Here is a 26,219-nt window from a genome sequence, read left to right on the forward strand (position 1 = left end):
TAGTCCTGGATCAATCGTGAAAATATACACCCCAACAGAGGCAATATACACCCAAACTATAACCAAATATACACCCAACATTATTTATTACCTTTTTGTACTTCCTTCAATTTGTAGCAGAGGGGTTGGTTCATTTTCTGTCTCAGGTGTTTGTTCATTTTCCGGCATAGAGGTTGTTTGGGACAGTGGTAGACAAACTTGAATCGGAACTCTAAACAAGAAGAAAAATAAAAGGTTAACAATTTCTTTGAAAATAAAAATGTTATAAGGTTGAAATATTTTTGAAAAACTCACATTGCAAGCCCTTCTGATTGTGTCTCTTCCCTCACAACCATCATATTATCTTCAAACAGACCCAACCTAAAATACACCCTAAGAAAGTCAAAAATACACCCGAACAATTCAAAAGAAAGACAGACTTTATTTTTTGAGAACTTACATACTTGCAGTTTTTGCTTTTTTTTCTGCCTTTTTTTTTCTTGAATAAAATAATAAAGGACTTTTTTTTCTAAAAAAATATATACAAAATTAGAAGTAGAAGGTAATAAAAGAATAAAAGTAACAGTTATTTGAAAGAGAAATTACATGCTCTCTGTCGGTTTGTTTACGCTACTTTGTTCTGTGTGTCCTTGAGAGGAAGGATCATCACTTCCCAAGTTTACGTCTGGTATTCTAAACATAATAGAGTACATGTTATTCACAAAAAATACCATACTGTTAAATCATGATAACAAGATTTTATCAAATAAAGCTTCTTACATTTCAGATGAGACATAATGACCTTCCGTTGATCGCAGATCAACTTCCTTCTCCCTCGAAACAAGAAACAATTATTAGCAAAGTAAACACGCTAAAATCTGAAATATACACCCCAACAAGACATACCCCTCTGCAGGAGATTTTTCATTGTTTTTCCTTAAGAATTCATCTAAATATTCAGTTCCAATTTCAGATCTGACAGTACATGCATAAAAGAACATGTTAACAAATATAATTTTGATGATAGACGGTAATATAGCTTACAAAGTACTGTACCCATGATAGGATTGAGCTTGCTCAGGAGATGAATCCTCAACAACGACCTTTTTCTTTTTGCATTGTGTCCTTGGGGAAAAACAAGTATGAATCAGAAATACAAAATTAATTTGATTACAAAATACTATCCAAAGAAGTGCTTATTTTTTGGTGTTCTCTAAGTTTTTTCTTTGTTTTTTGTTTCTCTACTAGTGATGATTCTTTGCTTCTATAAGTTAATAAGAGACACTTTGTTAATACATGAAATCTTGATAATAAACCCAAAGGAAAGGAGTAATAATTTCAGAACATTACTCATCAGTTGATTCAGATTCTGAATCAGAATCCTCTTAAATCTTCTTTTTTTTTTTGGACTCCATTCTGGAAGGCAAACAAAAATTATTTAAAAACATAATAAAAGGGATAAAATAAACCAAAATCAATGTACAAGATACACCCAAATGAATGAATAAAATACACCCAACTAGATAAACAAAATACACCCAACTTGATAAAGAAAATACACCCAAATGGATAAACAAAATACACCCAAGTATGTTACTCACTTTTTGGCTTTTCGTTTGGGTTGTTTTCTTGTTGAATCCTCTTAGTCTTCTTCAGTCTCAGACTCAGAGGTAGAATGGTCACTTTCAGTTGTTTCAGTCTCAGATGATGATGTTGAACTTGCCTTCCTTTTTTTGGTTTTTGGTTTCTTCCTTTTTTTTTCTTTTTTCTTTATTTCTTTCATTTTTTTCCTTTGTGTCGGCCATCTTTACAATCCCCTAAAACATTAGAAATGTTAGTTAGCAGCATTCAGGTAAATAAAATACACCCAAGATATTTTGTTCACTTACCATATGATCCTCCATTTATGCCCTCATTCTTTCAACCAACTGCTCCTTAGTCCAGTTGGCAATCCGAGGTTTTGGAGGTCTTTCTGCCCTCTTCTTGTCTTTATTTTTTAATAGATGAAAGTAAATTATCATCAGGGCAAAGAGGCAGCCATCAATTGCCTTTTTCTTTTTCACCTTGTAATCTGTTATGCCCTTGATGATAAAACTCAAAACATGTCCTCACCAGTTTCGCTCTATTATTGTGTCCATCTTGAAAATTGGGGCCAGGTGCACAGGTGAGATTTTGTTTATTGTCGTTGGTAACAGGAACGCCATCTGTATATAGAGGACGAAAATCCTCCTGAACATGAGGGGATCCTGTTCATTATCAACGGCAATAGCCATTATCTCATCTGTCAGATTTTTTAGGGTCTTACCCTGGAATCTTCTAAAAATTTGTTTGTCATCTTCAGAAAGATCCTTATAATTGACTTTCGGAGGAAATAGATCTCCTACAAAAAGGAAAACAACATATTATGAAAATCAGTTCAAATACACCCAAGCATCAATTGAAATACAACTGAATATGGCTCATATACACCTATAATTTTTAGCGAGTTACCTGACGCGTTGATGCTAAGCGCAACCCCTATTATTTTTTGTCTTACTTTAAAAGAACCGTAGCCAGTTTCCAGTCTGTTTTCCCCTAATTTGAAGGAGTTAGCCAACTCCCTTAATATTTGGTGATGCACCCTTAGCGGATGGATGTGCATCAAGCCACCAAATCCCAAATCCCTAACAATTGTTTTCTTTTCCTCGCTTATGTTTCTGAATTTTTCACTTACGTATTGCACACTTAAGGTCTTTGGTTTGCTGTAAACAAAGCAAAATTATAGTCAGATATATTTCTATTATATAAATCTGATTTCATCTAAGAAATATTTTTGTTCTTACATTTTTTGCAGCTTGGTTTCTACCTGCCATTTTTTCTAAAATGAAAAATACACCCATAGATATCAGTAAGATACACCCATAGATATGAGTCGGATACACCCATATATATCAGTCAGATATCATTCAAACATGCATTAATATACAAGGTCAAGCAACATTACAAGGTCAAGCAATGTACACCCATTGACAAGCAAATATTAGAACAGTTGCAACTGTTGACTATATTACAGTATATCAATTCAAAAATATACACCTAACAAATTATGCCATATACACCCAACAAATTACTCCATATACACCCACCAAATTACGCAATATACTCTCAAAAATCAGTTACCAGAAGAACTAGAACAACAACAGTAACACCTAGAACAACTAAGAAGAACAGTATAACCTAGAACCAAGAATAACAGTAAAACCTAGAACAAGTAGAACATTAAAAACTGTAAAATGAGACCTAGAACAAGAAGAACAGTAAAACCTAGAAGAACGTAGAAGAACAGTAAAACCTAGTTCTTCGATTTCAAAATGTCGAAAATATACAAGATGAGTAAAATAGTAACGTAACGTACCTTGAGTATTATAACTTCGTTTTTTGTGGAGATTGTTGATGGAGAGTTCTATGTTGTGTTGATGGAGAGTTCTAATCTTCGCGACGAGTCCTATCTCTGCAGTTTGGAATGTTGCTCGAAAATGGACGGTTTGTGTTTTCTTAGAAGGGCTTGGAGAAGTGGAAAAGTGCGCCATTAAGGAGCGCTATTCGCGGAGAGCAACCGTTGAGTGGAGCGCGTGTAATTTACGCTCCATTCAAAGTGAGTGAGTGCGCGTGTCAATGAAGTGTGGGCTGAAAACTTATAAAACTTGTAGGACTTTTTTGCTTGTATGTATAGCAGGCCCGTTTTATATAAATCAAGTTAAGTTAATTCGAATCACATAAAAATATAAATAGGACAACGTGCAATTAAATTGTGTTTAGAATATCTTATCATTTTGAGCCTCATTCATTCTATTCCGATAAATTACCCTAAATCATAAATAAAATTCATCAGAACTAAAATGTTGCTACATGCATTATCATTACTATAAACACGCGCGTATGGCTGCTTCGTCTCTTATAAACCCGATCAATTAGGATTTGCTATTTCCTCCGATCCAACTCTAATAACAATATATTGAAGGTGAGTTTGGTTATGCAAAATTCACAAACATTCATAGCCCTTCAAATAATAAGTTTAGTTTAATCCAAAATAATTAAATCTAAAGTAGTAATAATAATAATAATACTAGTTTCCTCGGCGTTACTCCAAATTGGTAAGTTATGAATCCTAATTGTAATTGACAACTGTTGTTACCCCAAAGAATGAAATCACTGACCATTAATATGTTTGCAAAACTGCTATATATGTATATGGAGCGCATTTATACCACCAAAAAACATTATATTCTAAGCTAGCTATTGCAGCAGGTTCATGTCTAAATCATAATTAGACCATTACACCTAATAATAAGTGTGTGTAATTGGCTCCATATATAGTTAGTGCGCTTGCTCTATGGTTCAAGAAAAGTTTCATGAATTCCATGACCAACTATTATGAACCAACCACAACAAATGAATCTATCTTCTCTCTAGTTACCTTACTGTTTGGTCAACTTCTCTATAACATTTTAATTTTTTCCTCCACAATCACCCCTCATGCTATGTCTATGTCCATCTTCTTCCCATCCCTTATAGCTTCTTCCTTTTCTACTAATTAACATAGCTTATAGCTTATAGATATATAGCTACTACTACACATACATACATACATACATACATACATATTGATTATCACAATTTGTGTGAGAACAATAATAATAGATAGATAGAGAATAGATAGCCATGGCATCATCATCACCATCAACCTTGCTAACAACAAATTCAAGGCTGGTATTCAGTGTAACCATGATGTTCATCATTCTCTTCTTCTTGGCCATATGTGCGTATAATAGTCGAATTGAATTAGGTCTCCTTTTGCCTCTCAAAACTACTCTTCATTCCAAACATGCTCCTAATAATGTGCTACAACAACAACAACAACATAGTATTCCACCATTGATGCCACCTTCATCCCCTAGTCATGATGCTTCTCATGATTCCAATAGTGGAATAATAGTACGTGTGTATTTTTTTCTTATCTCCCTTTTCATTTTTTAACAATAATTATTATGTTTGAATATAAAAAATATCATCAGCATAATTTAATTATTTTCTTCATGGTGATTATTGTGGAGAATTTAATTATTTTAATTTGACTGAAAATATTAATTGATGGTCGTGTATAATAATATATAGCGGAAGAAAAGGAATAATAATATTTTGGTGAGAATTGAAAAAGATTTGGCTGAAGCAAGAGGAGCAATTCTGAGAGCGATACGGATGCGGAAGTTCATATCGGAGAAGGAAGAGAATTTTGTCCCCATTGGACCCGTTTACAGAAACCCTTATGCTTTTCATCAGTTAAGTAAACTATATCACTCATCACTATTATACAATTTTAATTTACTATATCTTTATGGGTAATACTCATGATGAGATTTTCATATGAAAATGATATTGTAAAATTTTAAATAATTAATTAAATATATTTAGTTAAACATATAGTCTATAATACTATTTTTATATGGAAATATCATTATGAGAGTATTTATTTTTCTTTATAATAATATGATGATATAATATAAGTTATTATTATTGGAACAAATGTAAACTAAGATACTAAAATCATTCGCAAAAATTAATTATTATTATAAAATATATATTAAAAATAAATTAAATTATATATATAATGATTAATTTTAAGTGAATTATATCCAATCTTCTCTCAAATAAAGAATAAATTACCTATAATTAAGTATTGTAACGCGTTCAAAGATTTAAGATTGGGTTCTTTATTATATGTGCATGCCTTGGCCTTATTAGTTATTAGTGTGTTATTAAAATGTTTTCTTTTGTGATGGTATCTGTATTTATTTACTTTTTGGTATGAACATTAACACAATTTAAAGAACATCAATAATATTCACTGGCATTATTCCATTTGCTCCCTTCCAAGCAATCCCTTGGAGCTATATATATATGGGAATACGATTAGGTCACACGATTACCTCTGTGAAGTTTGATCATCTAGATCTTGAACCGAAAGGAAATATATAAATATAAATTCATAATAAAAGGTAATCAATCATAAACATTAATTTTATATTTTTTTTCTGCAATTAAATTAGTATATACTCTACCAATTATGATTAAGTATACCTGTATACGGCATGGCGAGATACGTACGGTTTCTTTCTTTAAAAAAATAAATGAATAAAATCTAAATTTTAATGATTGAGACATTTTAAAAAATATTGTTATATATTTGGTATTAATTGATATTTTTATTTTGTTTTGAAATTTTGCGTTGATTTTTACCTTCAGGAGTCACATAGAGATGGTGAAGAGATTCAAAGTGTGGACTTACAGAGAAGGAGAACCACCATTCTTCCATGAATGGCCCATGAAAGACATTTACGGGATTGAGGGACAGTTGATGTCCGAACTAGAAAATGATTCAAGCCCATTCTGGGCCCATAGGCCAGAGGAGGCCCACGCGTTCATGATGCCCGTAAGCGTGGCTCAGATCGTACATTACCTTTACCGTCCTCTGGTAAGCTACTCTCGCGGCCCACTGATGAGAGTGGTCATTGATTACACCCAAACCATAGTCCGCAAACACCCTTACTGGAATCGGACCAACGGCGCTGACCATTTCATAGCCTCTTGCCATGACTGGGTACTTATTTTTACTTCGAGTTAAGTCTCAATAGTTTCTAAAATTTTAATTACATTAATTATATTTTTAAAATTGGTAAAATGTATTAAATTAGTCTATATTTGCTTCTGACGAGAAAGATTAATAGATTAAAAGAAAGTATTTTTATTAATTTTAAAAATATAATTGATGTAATTAAGATTTCAAAAAATATTTTAGTGCACGTGACAAATCTCAATAATCACTTTTGACTGATTCAAATGATGCAAGCAACAATTTTTGGAATGAATGCATGCATGCATGTGTGTTGATTGTTGCAGGCACCAGAAATCTCAAGAAAGAAATTAGGGAGAAAGTTATTCAAGAACATAATAAGAGTTCTATGCAATGCTAACAACTCAGAAGAATTCAATCCCAGCAAAGATGTCTCAATTCCCGAAATCAAAGTGCCTTACCACCTTTCCCAACTGCACCCAATAAACAACCACCACAAAACAATACTCGCTTTTTTCGCCGGAGGGTCTCACGGTAGCATAAGGAAGCGGCTCCTAGATCACTGGAAGGACAAAGACAAAGAGGTCCAAGTCCACGAGTACCTTCCACGTGGCGCTGACTACAACGCTCTCATGGGACAGAGCATGTTCTGTCTCTGTCCGAGTGGCTACGAAGTTGCAAGTCCTAGAATCGTGGAGTCCATTAACGCAGGGTGTGTTCCTGTGATTGTTTCGGATTACTATGAGCTTCCGTTCAGTGATGTTCTTGATTGGAGCAAGTTCTCGCTGCATGTTCCATCGGAGAAGATACCTGAGATGAAGAACATATTGAAAGGTGTGTCGTACAACAAGTACTCCAAGATGCAAAGGAGGGTGTTACAAGTGCAGAGACATTTTCAGTTGAATCGACCGGCTAAGCCGTTCGATGTGTTGCATATGATTCTTCACTCTATATGGCTCAGAAGGCTCAACATCAGGCTATTCAATTGAGATGAACATTGTGTACACTGTATACTTCACCTTAGTAGCACCAATAACATTACTTGAGTTTCAAGGTTCAATGTACAACTTTTACATTAGTTAAAATTAATCAAACGCTATAAAATACAGAGATCTGCATGTTTGTATCTTTTTGTATTCGTTTAAATTTTTTAAAAATATTGCTTTATATAGTAATATCATAATTTCTATGACAAAAAAAAATTTCATCATAAGAAAAAAAACACCTATATAAAATTTAGGACAATTTACTTAAATAAATAGAATTGGAGATTTGTTTACCCAAATGTGCAAAACTATTTGGCAGGTCCCAGCGGATTAGGAGCAAAATTTTGTGAGTGTAAACCGTGGTAGGTCACCACGGTTTACACTCACAAAATTTTGCTCCTAATCCGCTGGGACCTGCCACGGTTTATGCATGTTTAGAAACCGTGGTGGGTTGCCACGGATTACATATAAATGGAGTTTTGCACATACACGAAACAGCTAACAATTTTGCACATTTGGGTAAAGAAATCTCCAATTCTATTTATTTAAGTAAATTGCCCTAAAATTTATTCAAACTCAAAAAAAAAATTATTTAAAAGAGTATATTAAAGATATACTCTTATTTAAGAAGTGTTTTCATAACACTATAAATTTATGTTTTAATATTTTGGATAAAAATGTGTCGGGTCTATAATTGCTCAGCAATAAAATTCTATATCCAAAGAAAATACTTAATTAAGTCTAACCAATTTGTTATAACAACTTTTTAAATCATACATTTCTTTTTCCTCCTCCTTCTCTTTTTTCTTTTTCCAAATTCGCGCATGCGGGTTATTCTTCTTCCAATGTTGTGTATTCTTTTTCTTTTTCTTTTCATTCTCGTCAACATTTTGTTCTGATTTTCTTTTATACTATCATTAAATAATTTCGATTTATTTCTTAATTTATTTAAATTCATTTGTGTATTAATTGAGATTCACTTGTTGATGTATTGACCAAATTTTTTATTTCCTAAGTAATTTTGTTTCATTTCTTAGTTTAATTGAGGTTTATTTGGATTCAAAAATAAATTTGATGTGTTTTTGTTAATGATTGAGTTTTTTTATTATTTGTTTAAATTTGAACTAATTTCAGTTCATTTGTATGCTAATTGAGGATCATTGCAGCATCAAGTGAACTTCACTTAATTTACAAATGAATCAAAATTAGTTCAATTTTAAACAAACAATCAAAAAGACTCTATCATCAACAAAAACACATCGAATTCATTTTTGAATCCAAATGAACCTCAATTAAAATGAGGAAAATAAAAAATGTAACAATAATAGCAACAATAAAAGAATGACTATCGAGAGAAAACACGCGAAGAAGAAGGAGGATGAAGGTGAAGAAGGAAGAACGTAATGAAGAAGAAGAAGGAATGCGAAGATGGAGAAGGAGGAAAGCGAAGAAGAAGAAGGAAGAATGCGAAAAAGAAAGAACGCAAAGTCGTGTTTTGCGTTATTGAAATGCGCATGTGTACATGGTACCATGAGAGTAGTTTTTGTTGAGTTTTAGCCAACTTGGTTGAATTTGGTTGCCAAAACACTTAAATGTGTAGCGAACTGATATTGCACATCAATTTATTTTTCCTAGTGTTTTTTCCCGAGGTTTCTAGAGCATGACAAGGCGTATCTATCGTACAGGAAGGGGTAGAATTAGGACAGTTACGTGTGTGGTACCAAACAACGGAATGTGAGCAATTCCATTGATTTCAAAGTTTCAGAACAAATAAAATATCATCCACGTTCCACTTTCACAGGGCAATGACCCACTGTGCTAGTCAAAAGTCAAGACTCAAGTCTAGCCATGAATATTTAGTCTTCCCCACTTTTAATTTGGACAAAGATAAGTAACAACTAACAGCACATCCATCAATAGCAACTATATACAAATTTAAAGTAAGGTTTAAACTTTAAACTAGTAGATTAATTATATCCGAAGCATGGATCTTTGTATAACATTATTGTTGAGGTGGGCTTTGGGACTAGTGGTTTGCATGATGGTTGTTATAGTGAATGATAGGAATATAGGGCATGCATGCAGTGAGGGAGAGAGGATTGCACTTTTGAAGTTAAAAGATGCTATCAATGATACTAATGGAACTGCCTTACCTACATGGGATAGCCACAACAACAATGATTGCTGTGATTGGGAGAGGGTCATATGTGACAACACCACTACAAACCCAAGGCCAGTAGTAACACAACTTGTTCTTGATAAGATAAGAGATTTTGAACTCACTAATAATGCATATTGGTCCTTAAATGCTTCTTATCTGCTTCCCTTCTCTGAACTTCAAGTGTTAGACTTGTCCTGGAACTATTTGACAGGTATTATTTGTATATACCTATGATATGATTGTATTGAATTTGGTTATGGTCTTATGGCTGGTTTTGTTTCTTCATATTTGTAACTTTCAATAGCTCTGGGGCAGGTGTAAATGGTGTTATCAGATTAAACAACTTGCAAGTTCTTAGTTTAAAGGGGAACCCTTTAACTCAAGTTCCATCTTTGGATGAATTGCCAGTGGTTCAGATGTTAGATCTATCTTTCACAGGTCTCACCAATTTTCATTTTCTGCAAGGTAACACTTGGAGCAAGATTGCATTTATTGTGTGATTTGATGATTTCTTGTGAACCTTTTGGATACTCAAAAGTGTTTTTTTTTTTTTTGGGGGCCTGATTAAAGAAATTTCTACTTTAAGCAAGTTGGAGGTCCTGGATCTTGGGAATAATTTACTATCTGGAAGCCTACCAGGATCAATTGGAAACATTGGCTCTTTACCAACTCAAGGTGAGTTTATTCACATATATAATTTAACTTTTAAGAACTCTTGCTATTAGTCTTAACCATGCACAAAATTACTGCAAGATCACAAATTTCCCTTTATGCAGGAGGCTTATGTAAGCTCAAGAATCTTCAGCACTTGGACCTTAGCCACAACCAGTTTGTAGGACAGATTCCACTATGTTTTAGCAACCTAACATCTCTCCATGTATTTGATGTTGCACATAATCAGTTTCAAGGAGTTTTCCCTTCTTTGTTCATATCTAGTCTCAAATCACTATCATATGTTTCTCTATCTAATAACTTTTTCCGAGGCTCCTTTAGCTTCAGTTCACTTGCCAATCACTCTAACCTTGAAGTCTTTGATCTGTTTAGCTACAATTCTCAATTGAAGGTTGAAACTGAGAATCCTCCTTTCATCCCTTTGTTTCAATTAAAGGTCTTGCGCTTATCGAATTGCACGCTCAATGAACACACCAAGGGCATTCCTAGCTTTCTTTCATACCAAAGTGACTTAAGAGTGATTGATCTTAGCTATAACAGCATCATAGGAAGGTTCCCCCACTGGATACTGATAAATAACACAAGACTAGAAGTTCTTGATCTTGGTAACAATTTCTTGACTGGACCCCTTGAGCTCAATTGTACTTCAAGATATCAAGATATGAATACTTTGGATATTTCACACAATCCTATCAAAAGCGAAATTCCCAGTTGTGTTGGCGCCATCTTTCAGAATTTAAGAGTCTTGAACATGTCCAAATCTGAATTGCATGGTGTCATTCCAGCTTCAATGGGAAATATGGCCCTGCTTATGATATTATATTTGTCATCAAACAGTTTGTCTGGCCTATTGCCGGCTGAGTTCTTGAAAGGTGTGAAGTCATTGGAGTTTCTGAAGTTATCTAAGAATGACCTGTTTGGTCCAATATTGTCTTCTAAAGCCGAGTTAGGCCAATTGCGTGTTTTGCGCCTGGACAATAATCACTTTACCGGAGAGATCTCAGATATGTTCATGAATAGTTCTCTGCCTAAGAAGCACAGACACGGACACGGACACGGGACACGACACGGACACGGACACGGAGACACACCAAAATTAAAATTTTACCGGACACGGACACGGCATATATATATTAAATTTTAAGAAAAAAAATCAAAAGTCATAATATATATCATATATATAATATAAAGTCAAAATTTACAATTGAACTTATAATCACTTCCTAACCCCTCAAAAAAAAAAACACATGGAGTATTCTTTAACTATCTTTTGAACTTCACTACTTCCTATTTCCATATCCTTTCCAAAAAAATATGGGGTCGTGTAAAAAATGAGGGTTGTTTTTTTATGAGTTATTTAAAATGTGTGAGAGACTCCTTGTGCTTATGGGGTCCAAGATTTTTTTTGGGTTAAAGGTAATTTTTTTTTAAAAAAATTTCTGCAATTTTTACATGCCAATCGTGTCCTGGTGTGTCCAATGCCGGGTCCTCGTGTGTCTAGTGCCGTGTCCTCGTGTGTCTAGTGCCATGTCATGGCGTGTCCGAGTAAAAAAAAAATTTTTTTTTTGCGACACGTGCTCAGGTGTGTCGGACACGTGTCCACCGCGTGTCCACCGCGTGTCCGTGTCCACCGCGTATCCGACACGTGGACACGGCAGTAATTTGGTGTGTCCGTGCTTCTTAGTTCTCTGCTAAGAATACTAGACATGAGCTACAATCATCTCAATGGAGAGCTACCAGGTTGGATTGGAAGCTTTCAACAATTGAGTTCTCTACTGTTGTCCAGAATAATTTGCAGGGTGTTATACCTCAAGAACTTTGCAAACTAAACAGGCTTACATATTTAGACCTGTCTAAGAACAATTTCAATGGAACTTTGCCAAGTTGTTTTGACATGTCAAAGTTGAGGTACTTAAATCTGCAGGGAAATCAGTTCTCAGGACCCATTCCTAATGCTATGGCCAACTCTTCCTTGCTATTGACATTGGACTTGATGAACAACAAATTCTCAGGTGAAATTCCGAGTTGGATTGGCACTTTTTCAAACTTGAGAATTCTCCTTCTAAAGGGTAACAACCTTGAAGGTTCCATTCCCACTGTGATGTGTCAACTAAGGCACATAAGCATATTAGACCTTTCACACAATACATTCTCTGGGGAGATACCTTCATGCTTGAATGATGCATCTTCAGGACTCTTGGATCCATTAGACAATATCATATTTGGTGAGTATTTCATAATGTTCCCCATCAAATTCACCAAGTACATATCTGAAAATCTACTTCATGTAGATAATGGCATCGATATCCAAGGTCTCGTCTCGGACGAGGAACAAGAAGTGGAATTCATGTCAAAGAGTAGGTTAGAATCATACAAGGGAAACATATTGTACTATATGTCAGGAATAGACCTCTCTTGTAACATGTTAACAGGTGCAATTCCTCATCAAATTGGAAACCTTAGTAGCATTCATACCTTAAACTTGTCAAATAACCATTTAAGTGGTCCTATCCCAGAAACATTTTCTAACCTCAAGCAAGTAGAAAGCTTGGATCTTTCACATAACAAATTGGTTGGTCACATTCCTTCAAAATTAGTAGAGCTATATAGCTTGTCAATATTCTCTGTGGCTTACAATAATCTGTCTGGAACAACACCGGAGACCAAATACCAGTTTGCAACTTTTGGAGAGAGTAGTTATGAAGGGAACCCTCTTCTTTGTGGACCTCCATTGCAGCATAGTTGTACTTCAATCTCTGGTGGAGAATCGGTAATGCATTCAGATCTTCATGCAGAGGAAAATGAGTTCAGAGACAACTTCATGTGGAGTTTTGCAGCAACTTTTGTTGTTTCATTTTTAAGTGTCATAGTCATTGTCTACTTCAACCCTTACTTTGTATCAAGAAATTTTCATGCATGAACTGAACTTAACTGCATGAAGATGCACAATAAACTACAATGAGCTATAGCCTTCTTATCAAATAATAAATTATTTTCATGTTAGACATCGGTTATCGTTTTGCAATCAGTTGCAGGAGTTTATTGGTCTAATTTCTTTAATAGATGAGACCATCATAATATTTGGGGATAATTAGAGAGAGTACTTTCCCAGAAAAAATAATAATCAAGAGTTTAAAAAAGATATTCACTCTAAACTAACTAACCAAGTGCATGTGAAAATTAGTAAACCATATTTTATTTTGGACAAAATATCCATTCTCCTTTTATATAGTCAACTTAAAATATATAGGTAATTTGTAGTTTGATTTATTAACACTAATTGCTTACTTGACTTTTTCTCTCACCTAAATACTCTCTTTTTACTATTTTTCTCCTTCCTAAATAATATTACAATACTCAAGTTTGTATTTGTTTCTTGGTCTATCACTCTGCACAAGTGTATATTCAATTACAAGGTCATTTTTTATTTATAAAAGAAACTTTAGAACATAGCACATTATTTTCTTATTTTTTGGGTGTATTTTTGTTTCTTATATACTCTTTTGTATATAATTTTATCTATTTTTTAAAAAGAATATTTTGTCAAATATATATAGAAACATAATTATTTGGGTCAACAATAACAACAACAAAATTAAATTCTAATCATAAAAGGGTTATATTAAGTAACCAATGATTTTTTTGAACAACATAAATAAGGGCCCAATTAAAGTAAAACACACTACACTCCAAAATATTTATCTAAATTTAAATATTAGAATAACCATTCACACACCTAGTGAATTGAACATCCGATATATTTATTGTTTATATTGTTTAATATTTTTATTATCTACCTATATTTTTTTTAATATAACTAATTTTATAAGCTTTATTTTTTTTTTAAAGTTAGAAGTGAGACACAAAGTGGAGACCTCTAGTTTATATCTGGCATTTTGTTCAATTTTATTAAAAAAAATTTGAATTTTTAAAAAATGGTCTTAAAATACTATTAGTCAACAAAACCCTTCAATATAATATAATATTGTATTAACAAATTGTAAATGTGAGAGAAATAGTGAGAATCCTGAAAGTAAATAGAGGAGAGTGGCATTGATGGGATTGATGAGATAGCATAGCATGGTAATGGTATGAATGTATGATACCCTAAACCCTTCGTCAAGCGCACGCTTTTTTCGCTTAGCTGCTTTCTAAAATTCCCAACCAATACAGAACCCACACTCTTCTTAAATTCATCTTATGATGGGTGATACCAAGTTTCAAGCTTCGGAAGCTTTTGCTATGGCTTCTAACGATCGCACGGATGGAAACGCCACCGTGCCTCCTCCACGCTCCGCTATTCACTCCGGTGATAACTCTGTTTGGGCTGATGCCTCCCCACTCCTCCATGCCGCATGCCAAGGTACCCTCTTTCTCCTACCTCGATTTTACACACTCAGTTCTCTGCTGAAGGGTTTTGAATTTTGATTACAGTTCCGCAGCTTCATAAATTTACTCTCTTGCTCCTCTAATGCTGCTGCTGCTTACGCTGATCATAGCATAAACTCCCTTCTTTTTATTGTTATTCCAAAGGTTCTATCTAATGAACTAAGCATAGGGGATGTTGATGTACTGATACTTTTCTAGGGGGTAGTCATAAACATTTAGTGATCTGATAGTAGATGATTCTATTCTCTCTCACTTTATAGCAAAACTCTTATAAGAGGAGCATTTTTCGTTCTCTTTAACCAATTTGCCCTGGTGGATACAGATCTTAAAGAGGGAGAGCTCATTCATGGCGATAATTTCAATCTTTATGCTGCCATGTCTGCTTTGGAGGTATTGTTTCGTGTTGCTTAGTACCCTTTCGGTGTGGGGGGATTTATGTGTCTTTATTTTTATATATCTTAAGCTGCATTTGGCATGATTATCCATTTTCTTGTCAATAATTAAGCTTTTGGAAATTTGATAATCAGCTTCGCTTGTTGCGTAAGAAATATCTAGAGATGCATGGAGAGAAGCCATTTTCCAGAGTTAATGTTCTTGAGTATTTTGTGATTGTATTGTATGCCTGACTTGGTTACTTTCTTATTTGCCGTTTCTGTCAGATAATGGATCCAAAGATGGATTCAGGCATTGCTTGTAAATATTACTCTCTCGAGGAGGCCATCGAGGATGGTGCTGCCCCAATTCCTATTAGTGTTGATAAAACTACGGATGTTCGCTGCACAATTGACATCATGGACCATTTACTAGCCTGCGAGGTCTTTTCGATATGTTTCCTTGCTTGTACTTTTCGTATAGTTTACCTTATAATTGTATGGTCTAAGCATGTCTTTGGTTTAGTAGAATGGTCAATTGTCTTCAAGGAGTGAGACATCTCTCTCTAAAACAAGTATGTAGGTGGGCATAATGCATGCACATTCCACGAAAGGCTGACCAATGTACATCTCCCATTACAAGGGCCAATGCTTTTGAGGTTCTGAATGGTTATAGATCTCCTAGTGAGGGTTTTCTCCATTCTCAAAGCTAGGACATTGGCCACTTGGTTAAAGATAATGATATCTATTTTCTCTACTTTATTAGTTTATCAAACTCTGTCTTTGTTCAATAAATGGACTCGCTTTCTTTCCCCTCTAAGGAAATCGTGAAACATTTATCAAATAAATAAGAATTTTTAAAGATATTCAAATAGTAGAATTTTTTAATTCAATATCTTTACTACTGCTAAATTTATCTAAAAATGATATATTTTCCCATCTTTACCTTAGTTATCATTTGACATGCAGGCTACATGGCACAAGGGTCATTCATTGGCACAAACTGTCTATTCTTGCCTCTATCTCCTGCAGACTGAAAGAACATCATCACATGCCCTGTTGCACTCTTACTGTAAAGTCATCCAGGAAACTTGCAAAGAAGTTCTTTCAGTTGTATCGGACGCACGCACACATGAAGTAAAGTATTCCAACAGCTCTATATCTGTCTTTATTATATGTCAACATTTTTTGGGGTTTTGCTGTTTGTCCAAAAAATTTTAGTCTTCCCTGGATTGATCTTATAGTTTTATTGTTTTGGAAGAATGTGATTATTATTGTCTTGCTGTCACTAAATGGAATTGAAAGTTAGGGTCTTTGTTTTTCTATTATGGAATCAGATTCATACATTTTCCCTTTTTGCTATTTATAATTGGATATTTTTGTGTTAGGAAGAGGATCTTTTTACCATGTCATATGGCCTTCCTCTTGGTGGAAACGGAGATGAGAAGTGTTTATCAATGCTAAATGCTGTTGAAGAAACAGTGTCGCGCCAATTACGTGCTTGTAAAGCCTCATCGTCCAAAAAAAGAGTTTCAGAAGGTAAATTGAAACCTGAACACTAATTTTGATTTCTTAATTAAATTAGGTATTATAACAGTGACATAAGTTCAAATAGTTTTGCAGAAGGGAATGGGAGGGCCTCTAGGTGGTTATGTCTAGCTGAAATTATTAAACTTTGAAGTTATCACCCTTGATGATTGGTGATATTCTTTTGTTTAAAATTGTACTGAATACCTGTTGTGGCAAGCTCAACGCTCTATTATAATAATTTTACATATTTGAAATGTGTACAACTTTGTAGTTAAATGGGTGATCATTAAGTTCTGAGTTCAAACATAGGCAATTCCGCTGTTAATTGTTTTCCATTTGCTGCTCATAACATCTGGTGTTGTGCTACTGTTATGATCTTTGAACCTTTAACCGTCAAACCCAACATGATTGTGTGGTTGCCTAAACTAAATAAAGGGTATGGCTTATCTTTATGCTTATAATTGAATTGCGGGCTATTTGGTTGCAGATATAGAGCCCCTTCAAAATAATCCTGATCTGGAAGAAGGCTACTGCAAAGCATTGTTATGTCGATTACGCTTTCGTAAGGTTTTATCCTATGTTTGTTCTCTTTTAAGTTATGTAAATCATGCAGAATCATATAATCATGCTCAGTTTACGTGTTAAGCATAAGTTGTGTCTATTCATTAATAAACATACCTAAATCAATCTACTCATGTCAACAATAGGATGATAAAAATTGTAAAATTAGCATGTAGCTTTTCCACTTTCCTTGATTAGTATAGTTTTTAAGCTCAAACTAGGAACTTGAGGGTGTCCTATTCCAGAGGCCCATATCCACTGTTTGCCATCTGGTTTTTACACTTGGATACTAGTTACTGGAACCTTCTGTACCCTATATACATTAGTGTCTTTTCCCCTTATTTTTGTTTAGTCATGATGGCAGCATGACTTGGAGGTATGAAAGAAATCAAAGAATGACCTCATGTAAACTACCCAAGCCAAAAAATGATTCACCTAATCCTAGAGATTTCCCTTGCAATAATTTTATTATTGTTTAGTATATTTTGCTTCCATCATGTAATAATTTACCTCTTATTTCAGTTTTGGGTCTCTTTGTTGAGAAATCATGTTTTCTTTGTCTAGAGTCTCACACAGTATGAATTATCTTTCAGCACTTTTACCATCTCTTAATATCTATGAGACGGCCCCAAGGAAGAGGTTTAGAGTTGGGAAGAAAGCACATAGCTTCATGCATTGCAGAGATTGATTCCATTCGGAAATCGTCAGTGTTTCTTAGAGCTAGGGCTCAGGAAATTTTTGGACAAAATAGAAGCAATACAACTGCATCTGGCAATCAGCCAATTGGCTTTGATGCTAGTATAAACTGTAGATTAGCAGCCCCAACACCACCACGGGCAATTGAAATTCTTTCTTGGGAGAAGGTAAGTGTTTACAGAGTTATTTTTTGTTCCAACAAACAAACATACTTCCTACATTATAATATTTCCATTTATCTTTGCCAGGCACTTGACTATTTTGTAAAACTTCTTCAAGATTTAGACCATATATGTTCCTATACGTTGGACCCATCATTGGAGGCTGCTTTGCTCTTTGTAGTTAACTTCCAGAAATCTCAACCTGATTTGGTTTCTAGAGCTCATCTTCAGGTGGATCGTCAAGTGCTTTTAGCTATTTTTAGTGAATATTTTTTGTAAACCAACAATTTAATCGTTTAAATATTTGTCAAATTATCAACTCATACACACAAGAAACCGAAAAAAAAAAAACTCATACACACAAGGTGGTTGCTATCATTGACGAGGCTTACATCTATGAATAAAGTATTAAAGGTTTATTATGCATAGCTAAGTACCACTGTACCAGATTTGTTGTAATACTTCACTCTTGAAAACCTGTTATTGGATGCTAGACACATAAGCTAACACATCAAATCTCCACGCTTCTAAGTAGCATGTTGATACATGTCTTCTTGATTTGTTAATCCACTTGCCAGTAAAGACATGTTCTAAATGCAAATTAATAGAATTTTACTTACCATTATTGGTTTGAACCTTTGCTTCCTAGTTAACCCTTTACAACTTGTTATCAGATTTTGCTCGTCCAAGGAGGGAAACTCTATGGTCGAGAACCTATATTTTCTGTGGTCATTAGAGCCGCTGGATTACCTGAATTCACAAAGAGTCATGTCATTCAGGAAAATGAATTTATGGTGCAACTAGGACAGGTAATGAGTCGTTTGGTATGCTATATGATTGGCAGTCTACATAACCCCTACTCTTTACTTCCTTTTTTTCTTTTTTAAGAATAATTTAAACCTGTGCAATATTATGCATGCAGTTAGTGATAAATTTGCTCAAAATTCTTTGTACAAATGCTGCATGGCAAAGGCGTAAGCTAGGTAAAATGTTACAAGACTGGCGTGTCACCTATGTGCAGGTATGCGTTTGCTTCTTTTGCAAAGTATGCTTTGAACTTCCTTTCTTCCTTCCTATTTAAACTACTATATGATCTGCTTGTACAATTGAGACTACTATGAATTTCCTCGTCCTTTCTTCTTTTATTAAAGGGCTATGATCTTGCCAATTTATGTACGTTGAACTATATATGTATATATTATGATTATCACAAATTCATTAAAAGCAAAACTATTGTAATCTAATCTTGCACTCTACTGTCTGCTGTATAGTTGGAGTTAGCTTTCGAAAAGGAGTTTGGAGAAACTTCAGACATCTCTGACAACAAGGTTTGTTTCTTTACCAAATGAAAGAAGTAACCTGTAACTTTCCACTTATCTGCATGAAAGTGCTGCTCTCTGGAACACTGTCACAAACTTTTTAAATGCAATATTAATTATTAAATTCATGTGAAGTGTGAATTTTTCTCATGAGTTACTTAGCATACATGCTTTTTTGTGGAAAAACATGGGTTGATGAATCATTTTATTATGGAATTGTAAACTTTTGCTAATACATGTGTTTTGGCAGCATATAAACATCACAATATTTCAACAAATTCTTCCCTGGGTTGAAGAGCAAACTTATTGGATAGCTTATCGATTTCTGATTTTAGGATTTGAATTGGAACTTTACTCTGTACATGATTATTGCATGGTATATTGGTATATTTATGCTGTGTTGACTAAGCTTGCGGAGAAGAAACATATTAGGATGGCAATGAGCAGTGGTACAGGTACGTGTGATTATAATTACTATCAAAGTTCTTATTTGAGAAAAAAAAATTATGTCGAGGGATTATTTTATTTTTTGTTTATGTGACAATTGATAACTATCATAACATCATTAAGTTTTAATGTAACTCTGCATTTGTAAAATATTATTACACTAGCTTATGGTGTCTGTTACTCAATGTTTACATATGTTCTTTATGTATCAGCTAAAAAGAAGACAAAGAAGAAAAGAGATTATTTGAAAGATGCAAGAACAGATTATCAGATTCCTGCAGCAGTTTTGTTTCTTCAAAGCCAAATATATCTAGCTGAAGGTCTAAGCATGATGCTTGCTGCATTGAGAAATGAGCACAAATTAGTTCCACCACAAAGCCCTTTCAATACTGAACGTGAGGTAAATTATATGAATTTCTGTTACATTCTTGTCTTCAGCACTAAAATTCTTCGGATCAGCTCTAGGGATTTGCTTTGTTATCTAATATCTAGTATAGCTTAAAGTATTTCACACTACGAGATTTTACTTAAAACCTTATTGACATTGCGAGACTTTTCTCTAGGTATTCATGCAGCAGTTTGAGCTTTTACAAAAAGCTTGCCTTCCTGATCGCGTCTCGTATGTGACATTCAAAGAGTCCACTATCCACGCTGACTTCTCTGTATGTATTCTCTTGAAAACAATGAGTCTGTTTGGTTTGCATTTGCATCATTTTCATATGTCTAACTTCTCCTTATGTATTCTCTTGAAAACAATGAGTTTGAATCTGAGTCTGTTTGGTTTACATTTGCACTATTTTCATATGTTTGATTGTTCCTTCTTCAGACTCAAGTTTTGTCAGATCACTTCAAAGAAGCTCATAGGATTGCAAAAGATGTGAAGAGTAGTTTCGCACATGATGCCGACATGATGGCTGAAATTCGTAGAATTGAGCAAGTTGCAGAACACAACAACATTGCCTTAAATGTCATTAGCAGAGTTGGAGTTCTTGAACCATCTTTGAAAATTTCTTTCACCTTCACTCATCATCCTTTCTTTGCCACGGCCATTGTGAAGAGATCTTAATGGTTGATTCAACCAATTTTGAAGCATGTTGTAGGGTGTTAGGAGCAAATGTTCTCTGTGGCATTAACAGTTGTAATACTATTTGTTCAAACTGATTTGTGGTTTATATATTAGATTGAAATTGACAAATTGTAATTTTTTTAGAGGAACAAATAATAAAAAAAAAGAAGAAAATTACAGAAACTTTTTTGTCTTTATAAAATTAAGATTATTTTTATTCTCCTTTTTGTTTCATCTCTAATCCTTGTTATTATAAGTTTTGGTTTTGATTATTATATGAATATTAATTTATATATATGTATTTTGTTTATACAAAAAATAAAAAGCTTCAATCTTTGGTCCTCATAAATATTCTGAATTTCTTTTTGGCCTTTATAATATCACAACTTAAAATTGAATTTAGAGATAGAATTTAATCATATTTTGTTTTTGATATTGGAGTAGCAATTGTGTTTTTTCAAAATGTGGGTTGATGGGGTGTTATTCTCAAATGTGGAACCGTTTAATTAAATAAAAAAATCGGACCGTCCGATTTGTGAGAAGTAACAAAATCGGACCATCAATCGGACACAGAAATCGGAACGAAAGATTTGTGAAATCGAACCGAAAGATTTGTGAGAGAACAGAAATCGGACCAAGAGATTTGTGAGAGAACAGAAATCGGGCTGAGGGATTTTTGTTAAAAAAATTAAAAAATTTAAAGTATAGAAATTGGATCCTCCGATTTGTGTATCTTTCACACTTTTGAAAAACACCAAAAATTACAATGTTAAGATATATCACTACTTTTACTTCCATATAAAAAAAAAGTCGAATTTAATAGTTAATACTATTTTTTTGGTTAAAATTTTTAAATACTACTAATTAATTACAAATCAAAAATAATAAATTATACTAATCCTATATCTATAGATAAACCTTATTTGGATAAACGATAATTGTTTTCTTCTTCCAGTCAGAGGAGACTTGTTAGTCATAGCCACCAATTTTTATGAACCAAATTAAATATTAACCACGTTCTCACACTCACATTCCATTTTCTTTTCCTTTGACCGTTGAAATTCCAGAAGCACTTATCGTATTATGACTTACGAGAAATAGTTTTATTATTTCGTTTTCTTAAGAATTTTATATTGTCATTTTTCTTTTAAAAAGTATATATTACGGATGATCATGAAAGGCTATACAATGCGTGATTACGGTTTTAATTGGCATGGTTAAGGTGTGGTGCAAGATAGTTAAATTGACCATGGTTGTTGACGTGGCTAATTGTTGAGTTGACAAATGAACAACCAAATGCCCCCTTGCATCCAACACATAATAGCTTGCACACCCCACCGACTACATATTTTGCATTAAACACAATATTTGTTGCTAATTCGGATTCTTAAACACATGCTTGTCTAAATTATTTTGTTTCGGATCTTTCATATTCGAGTGATTAAATTAGAAAAGTTATATCATTTTTTCCATCTGCTTCATTTGGTTTGAGTGTCCGGTTAAAATTATTAAATACAACAAAAAATACAATTTATACCCCAAAATCATCTACTAATATATTTATGTAATTTAATTTATTTTTAATGTATATTTATATTTTAACATATATTTTATACTAATAACTAATTTTAGTAGTTGATTTTGATGTACCCGTAGCATAATCCTAAATACAAAGGATTAGAAACTTAATATTTAAGAATAATGGTAAATTGTACGATAAGCGTACCAATAAAAAAATGTTTAATTATTCTATTGATCCTTGTAGTTTTACTAAATTTTTAATTAGATTTTTATATTTTTTTCTTTTAATTGAGTCTCTACACTGCTTTTAATTTTGTAATTACATCTTTTTTATATTAAAAATGTTTAAATTAATATAATATTTTTACCAAAATACATGTAGTCAAAAATTTAATTGAATTTTTATTTATAAATATCTTTAATTTGTAAAAAAATATTCAGTTAATTCTAATATTTTTTACACTAAAAAAGACTTAATTACAAAATTAAAACAATGTAAGAACTAATTAAAAAAATATAGACACCAAATTAAAATTTTAGTAAAACTATAAGAACCAACAGAAATTAAATTATAAAAAAATGCTATATGTAGCATGTTTTAAACATATAGTGAATGAAATAAGATGTAATATATATTTCATTAGAAAATTTTTAGGATAGTAATTTTTAATATTTTTGTCAAATATTAAATTATTTTAATAAATTTATTTATATGTATAAATTTTAAAAAATATATAAATACAAATTATATTAATTTATATATATAAAATTTTAATAAATATAAATACAAACTATATATTTATTATGTATAAAATTTCTATAAATATAAATATAAATTATTATTAACTAAAAATAATAATATTTACTCCCAATGTACTATTATTTTATTTCAGACTATCTTAAGCACATATAAGGATGCCCTTAATTGTCTTTTCCATTGTTAATGGGAAAAGGAATCTTAAATGTCCTTTGCAACGTGGCATGGATGTGTGTTAGCCTCGACCAACAGAACATTGTGGTTGGATGTTCAGATCAAATCACACAAGTTATTTAAAATTCCGGACCCAAAAAGAAAACTGATAGGAATATCCTAACAAATAAAATATAAAAACAAACAAAGACCAGTGCGGTAAATTTGATGCTTCAAAATGACATAGCGTACAAAATATAATAATATGATAACGAATATTTCCATATTTTATACTTCCATCTTATAAATAATAATCTTTTAGGTTCACTTTACATATTCTTTAAGCAATTTAAATTGTTTCTCAACTATATATAATGTCATGATCTTGTTGGAGTTGAAACCTGAGAGGATTATTTCTCTCTTTTAATTTTGGAAGTTTATTGTGTTAATCTAATTATATGTGTGTTTTATTTATTTTTTTAAATAATATGCTAATTTTGCATATTGTAGATAAAAGCACCTTTACATAGAAATTACAAAATCACTTCACAAGTTTTATTTTTCCTTAAAAAAAAAATATTGGAAAGAAGGTAAACTTAATTATCCACTAAAATCGTGACAAACCTTAAAAAATGTATCATAAAATTTCGGCATAATCTGATCAACGAGGTTTGTTCTTTAATTACCAAATATAGTATACATGTTTAGCAATACATTAAGGTCGTGTAATGCTATAACTATATCAATTTAATAATCCGAAATCGAAAAGCTTGAAGAGTGATTACTTTTTTTACCTGACTTTTTAAAGCAGCCAATCATGCTCACATCTGGAATTTAATTAAGAAAAGACCACAACCATCTTTTGGTCCAAACTTTATGTTTAAAAAACCATTAAACTTAGTGAATGCATGGTGGCAATCATTGACTAAGTGCGTGCCAAGGCCCTACCAATTATATCCCCAATTAAGTTATGAAAAGTTTTCTCTTCTCTTTTTTTTTTTTCCTTAACAAAAAAATAATTAATGTCATTTCTGATCTATAATATCTAATCAATAATTAATAGTACAATACATTATTAGTACATTAATGTGTAACTCACTTTTTGGAGTTAATCAGGATGGAAGCTGGCACAATTAATCCAAGAGGTTTTTTTGTTTCTAAGCAACTTTCTCTTTCATCTCTCTCGCATTATATTCTAATTATTTCATAGACAAGGAATTTAATTTAATTTGTCGCCATATAGAGTAGTCCCAAAGCTACATATTGCTGAGATATTTATATTTATAACAGCTCCAATCTGCCCAACAATTTCACAAACTATATCACTATCACCAGCGCGATATACTAATATTTTAATCCGCTGCAGATCGAAATTTCATCAAAATGTTTAGAGTTAGCTAATAAATTGTTGGGATAAGTACGATTTTGGTCCCTAACATAGAGGTTAAAAATTTATTTTGTTTTGACTTTTTTTTACTATAAAATAATTCTCAAAGTTTCAGTTTATTTTAAAATCGTCTTTTTTTTATTAAATTTTTTATTTTTATTACCAAATTACCCCTAACTAAAAAAATTATAAAATAAAATAAAATAAAATAAAAAAAAGGGACGCGGGGGGAGGGGAGAAAGAGAAGCGGGAGGGGATGTTGTTTCGGAAGGAGAGAAAAAAAGATTGGGAACGAAATAAATTTTTAACCTCTACGTTAGAGACCAAAATCATATTTATCTCTAAATTGTTGCATGAATAAAACAGAATTCAAATTCTACCAGACACTTGCTTTAACGAACTAATAAATTAATTACCAAACTAACCTAATTTAGTTAATGTGATATATTAATATGATTAATTGAAATGACAAGAAGGTTTAGTAATCACAATTCATCTGATAAGCAAATATGTTTTACTTTGATCCAGTTTCTAAATTTAATTATTTTATTATATATTTTTTTATTTTTTTAATTAACCATATTTCTTATGTTTTAAGAATTATTAAAGTTTTTATTTAATTTAAATTTTATATATACAAATATTTAACGTGTTTAATTTTGATACACTGATAGTGTAAAATATTTACACAATTATATAATCATATCTGTTTTTTTATGACTATTTATATCGTTAATATAAAAGATAATTATATTTACTGATATGACGTTACGTAATTGAATGCATGTATAAAATTATTTTACACCGTATATCAAAATTAAATTCATATTTAACACAGTTGAGATGTAAATTTACGCAACTCATCAGCGGCACTTTAACTATGAGTGTTCTTCATTGGTTTTAGTTTTTTTTTTCATTGTTATGTGGTTTATGATTTTGATTCTTTACTCTTTTAATAAGTAAATAATCATTGTTTGTTCCTTGTCTCTTTCTTCCTTGTAACTTTTTATTTATTTTAAAATTTACAACTTCAATTTTTTTATTCCCTAATTATATGAAAAACATATACCACCTAGACATGTATAGAGATTGATATTCAAAATTACATTTCATTACTTAGTAAGTCTCCATTAATAATTTTACTAACCATTTTGTCATTAAAAATTGCATTGTGTTTACTTAATTTTTTTTCCTATCATTTTGTCATAGATTAATGTTCAATGCATTATGAATTAATTACTACGTGTTACTAACCATTTAGTATAATCAATAATGTGTTACTCAACATGCACCTTATTTAATTGATTTAGAAGTTATGTTTTTTAAATAAATCAAAAAATCATATTTACTCTTTTTTTTTATTTTAAACTTGTTACCGTTTTAAGTATTATATCATTATTACGCCGATAGGTACTATTAATTTACTAATAGAAAATTAGAAATGAAGTATTCT

The 26,219-nt window shown here is 32.3% G+C and overlaps 4 protein-coding genes across 4 annotated transcripts; all 4 read left to right on the plus strand.

The window, feature by feature from the left end:
* The first annotated feature begins 6,261 nt into the window (after window positions 1-6,261).
* LOC130968008 (probable glycosyltransferase At5g20260) lies at window positions 6,262-7,613 on the plus strand. The gene is made up of 2 exons (XM_057893118.1): window positions 6,262-6,616; window positions 6,916-7,613. The coding sequence occupies exons 1-2, from the start codon at window positions 6,275-6,277 to the stop codon at window positions 7,576-7,578; spliced, it is 1,005 nt and encodes a 334-aa protein (XP_057749101.1). The 5' UTR covers window positions 6,262-6,274; the 3' UTR covers window positions 7,579-7,613.
* A 1,859-nt stretch (window positions 7,614-9,472) lies between these two features.
* Window positions 9,473-11,582, plus strand: LOC130946191 (receptor like protein 21-like). The gene is made up of 4 exons (XM_057874868.1): window positions 9,473-9,947; window positions 10,052-10,201; window positions 10,307-10,411; window positions 10,513-11,582. The coding sequence occupies exons 1-4, from the start codon at window positions 9,560-9,562 to the stop codon at window positions 11,550-11,552; spliced, it is 1,683 nt and encodes a 560-aa protein (XP_057730851.1). The 5' UTR covers window positions 9,473-9,559; the 3' UTR covers window positions 11,553-11,582.
* Window positions 11,583-12,302: 720 nt separating this feature from the next.
* Window positions 12,303-13,328, plus strand: LOC130932820 (cuscuta receptor 1-like). The gene has a single exon (XM_057862237.1). The coding sequence runs from the start codon at window positions 12,303-12,305 to the stop codon at window positions 13,326-13,328; it is 1,026 nt and encodes a 341-aa protein (XP_057718220.1).
* Window positions 13,329-14,426: 1,098 nt separating this feature from the next.
* On the plus strand, window positions 14,427-21,120 carry LOC130945030 (uncharacterized). The gene is made up of 15 exons (XM_057873685.1): window positions 14,427-14,771; window positions 15,120-15,187; window positions 15,457-15,612; window positions 16,138-16,305; window positions 16,557-16,707; window positions 17,186-17,265; window positions 17,853-18,122; window positions 18,204-18,347; window positions 18,791-18,925; window positions 19,039-19,137; window positions 19,388-19,444; window positions 19,686-19,890; window positions 20,095-20,282; window positions 20,446-20,544; window positions 20,709-21,120. Exons 1-15 carry the CDS (start codon window positions 14,609-14,611, stop codon window positions 20,946-20,948), a joined length of 2,223 nt encoding a protein of 740 aa, XP_057729668.1. The 5' UTR covers window positions 14,427-14,608; the 3' UTR covers window positions 20,949-21,120.
* Window positions 21,121-26,219: the final 5,099 nt, after the last annotated feature.

Source organism: Arachis stenosperma, chromosome 1, assembly GCF_014773155.1.
Source record: "Arachis stenosperma cultivar V10309 chromosome 1, arast.V10309.gnm1.PFL2, whole genome shotgun sequence".
Classification (NCBI taxonomy): Eukaryota; Viridiplantae; Streptophyta; class Magnoliopsida; order Fabales; family Fabaceae; genus Arachis; species Arachis stenosperma.

Excerpts from the sequence above, each read along its gene's own strand:
- LOC130968008 (XM_057893118.1), top strand. The coding sequence starts at position 6,275 with ATGGTGAAGAGATTCAAAGTGTGGACTTACAGAGAAGGAGAACCACCA. Across the intron at positions 6,617-6,915 it reads TAGCCTCTTGCCATGACTGG|GCACCAGAAATCTCAAGAAA; the intron begins GTACTTATTTTT and ends TGATTGTTGCAG.
- LOC130946191 (XM_057874868.1), top strand. The coding sequence starts at position 9,560 with ATGGATCTTTGTATAACATTATTGTTGAGGTGGGCTTTGGGACTAGTG. Across the intron at positions 9,948-10,051 it reads GTCCTGGAACTATTTGACAG|GTGTAAATGGTGTTATCAGA; the intron begins GTATTATTTGTA and ends GCTCTGGGGCAG. Across the intron at positions 10,412-10,512 it reads TGGCTCTTTACCAACTCAAG|GAGGCTTATGTAAGCTCAAG; the intron begins GTGAGTTTATTC and ends CCCTTTATGCAG.
- LOC130932820 (XM_057862237.1), top strand. The coding sequence starts at position 12,303 with ATGTCAAAGTTGAGGTACTTAAATCTGCAGGGAAATCAGTTCTCAGGA.
- LOC130945030 (XM_057873685.1), top strand. The coding sequence starts at position 14,609 with ATGATGGGTGATACCAAGTTTCAAGCTTCGGAAGCTTTTGCTATGGCT. Across the intron at positions 19,891-20,094 it reads GGCAATGAGCAGTGGTACAG|CTAAAAAGAAGACAAAGAAG; the intron begins GTACGTGTGATT and ends TTTATGTATCAG. Across the intron at positions 20,545-20,708 it reads CTATCCACGCTGACTTCTCT|ACTCAAGTTTTGTCAGATCA; the intron begins GTATGTATTCTC and ends TTCCTTCTTCAG.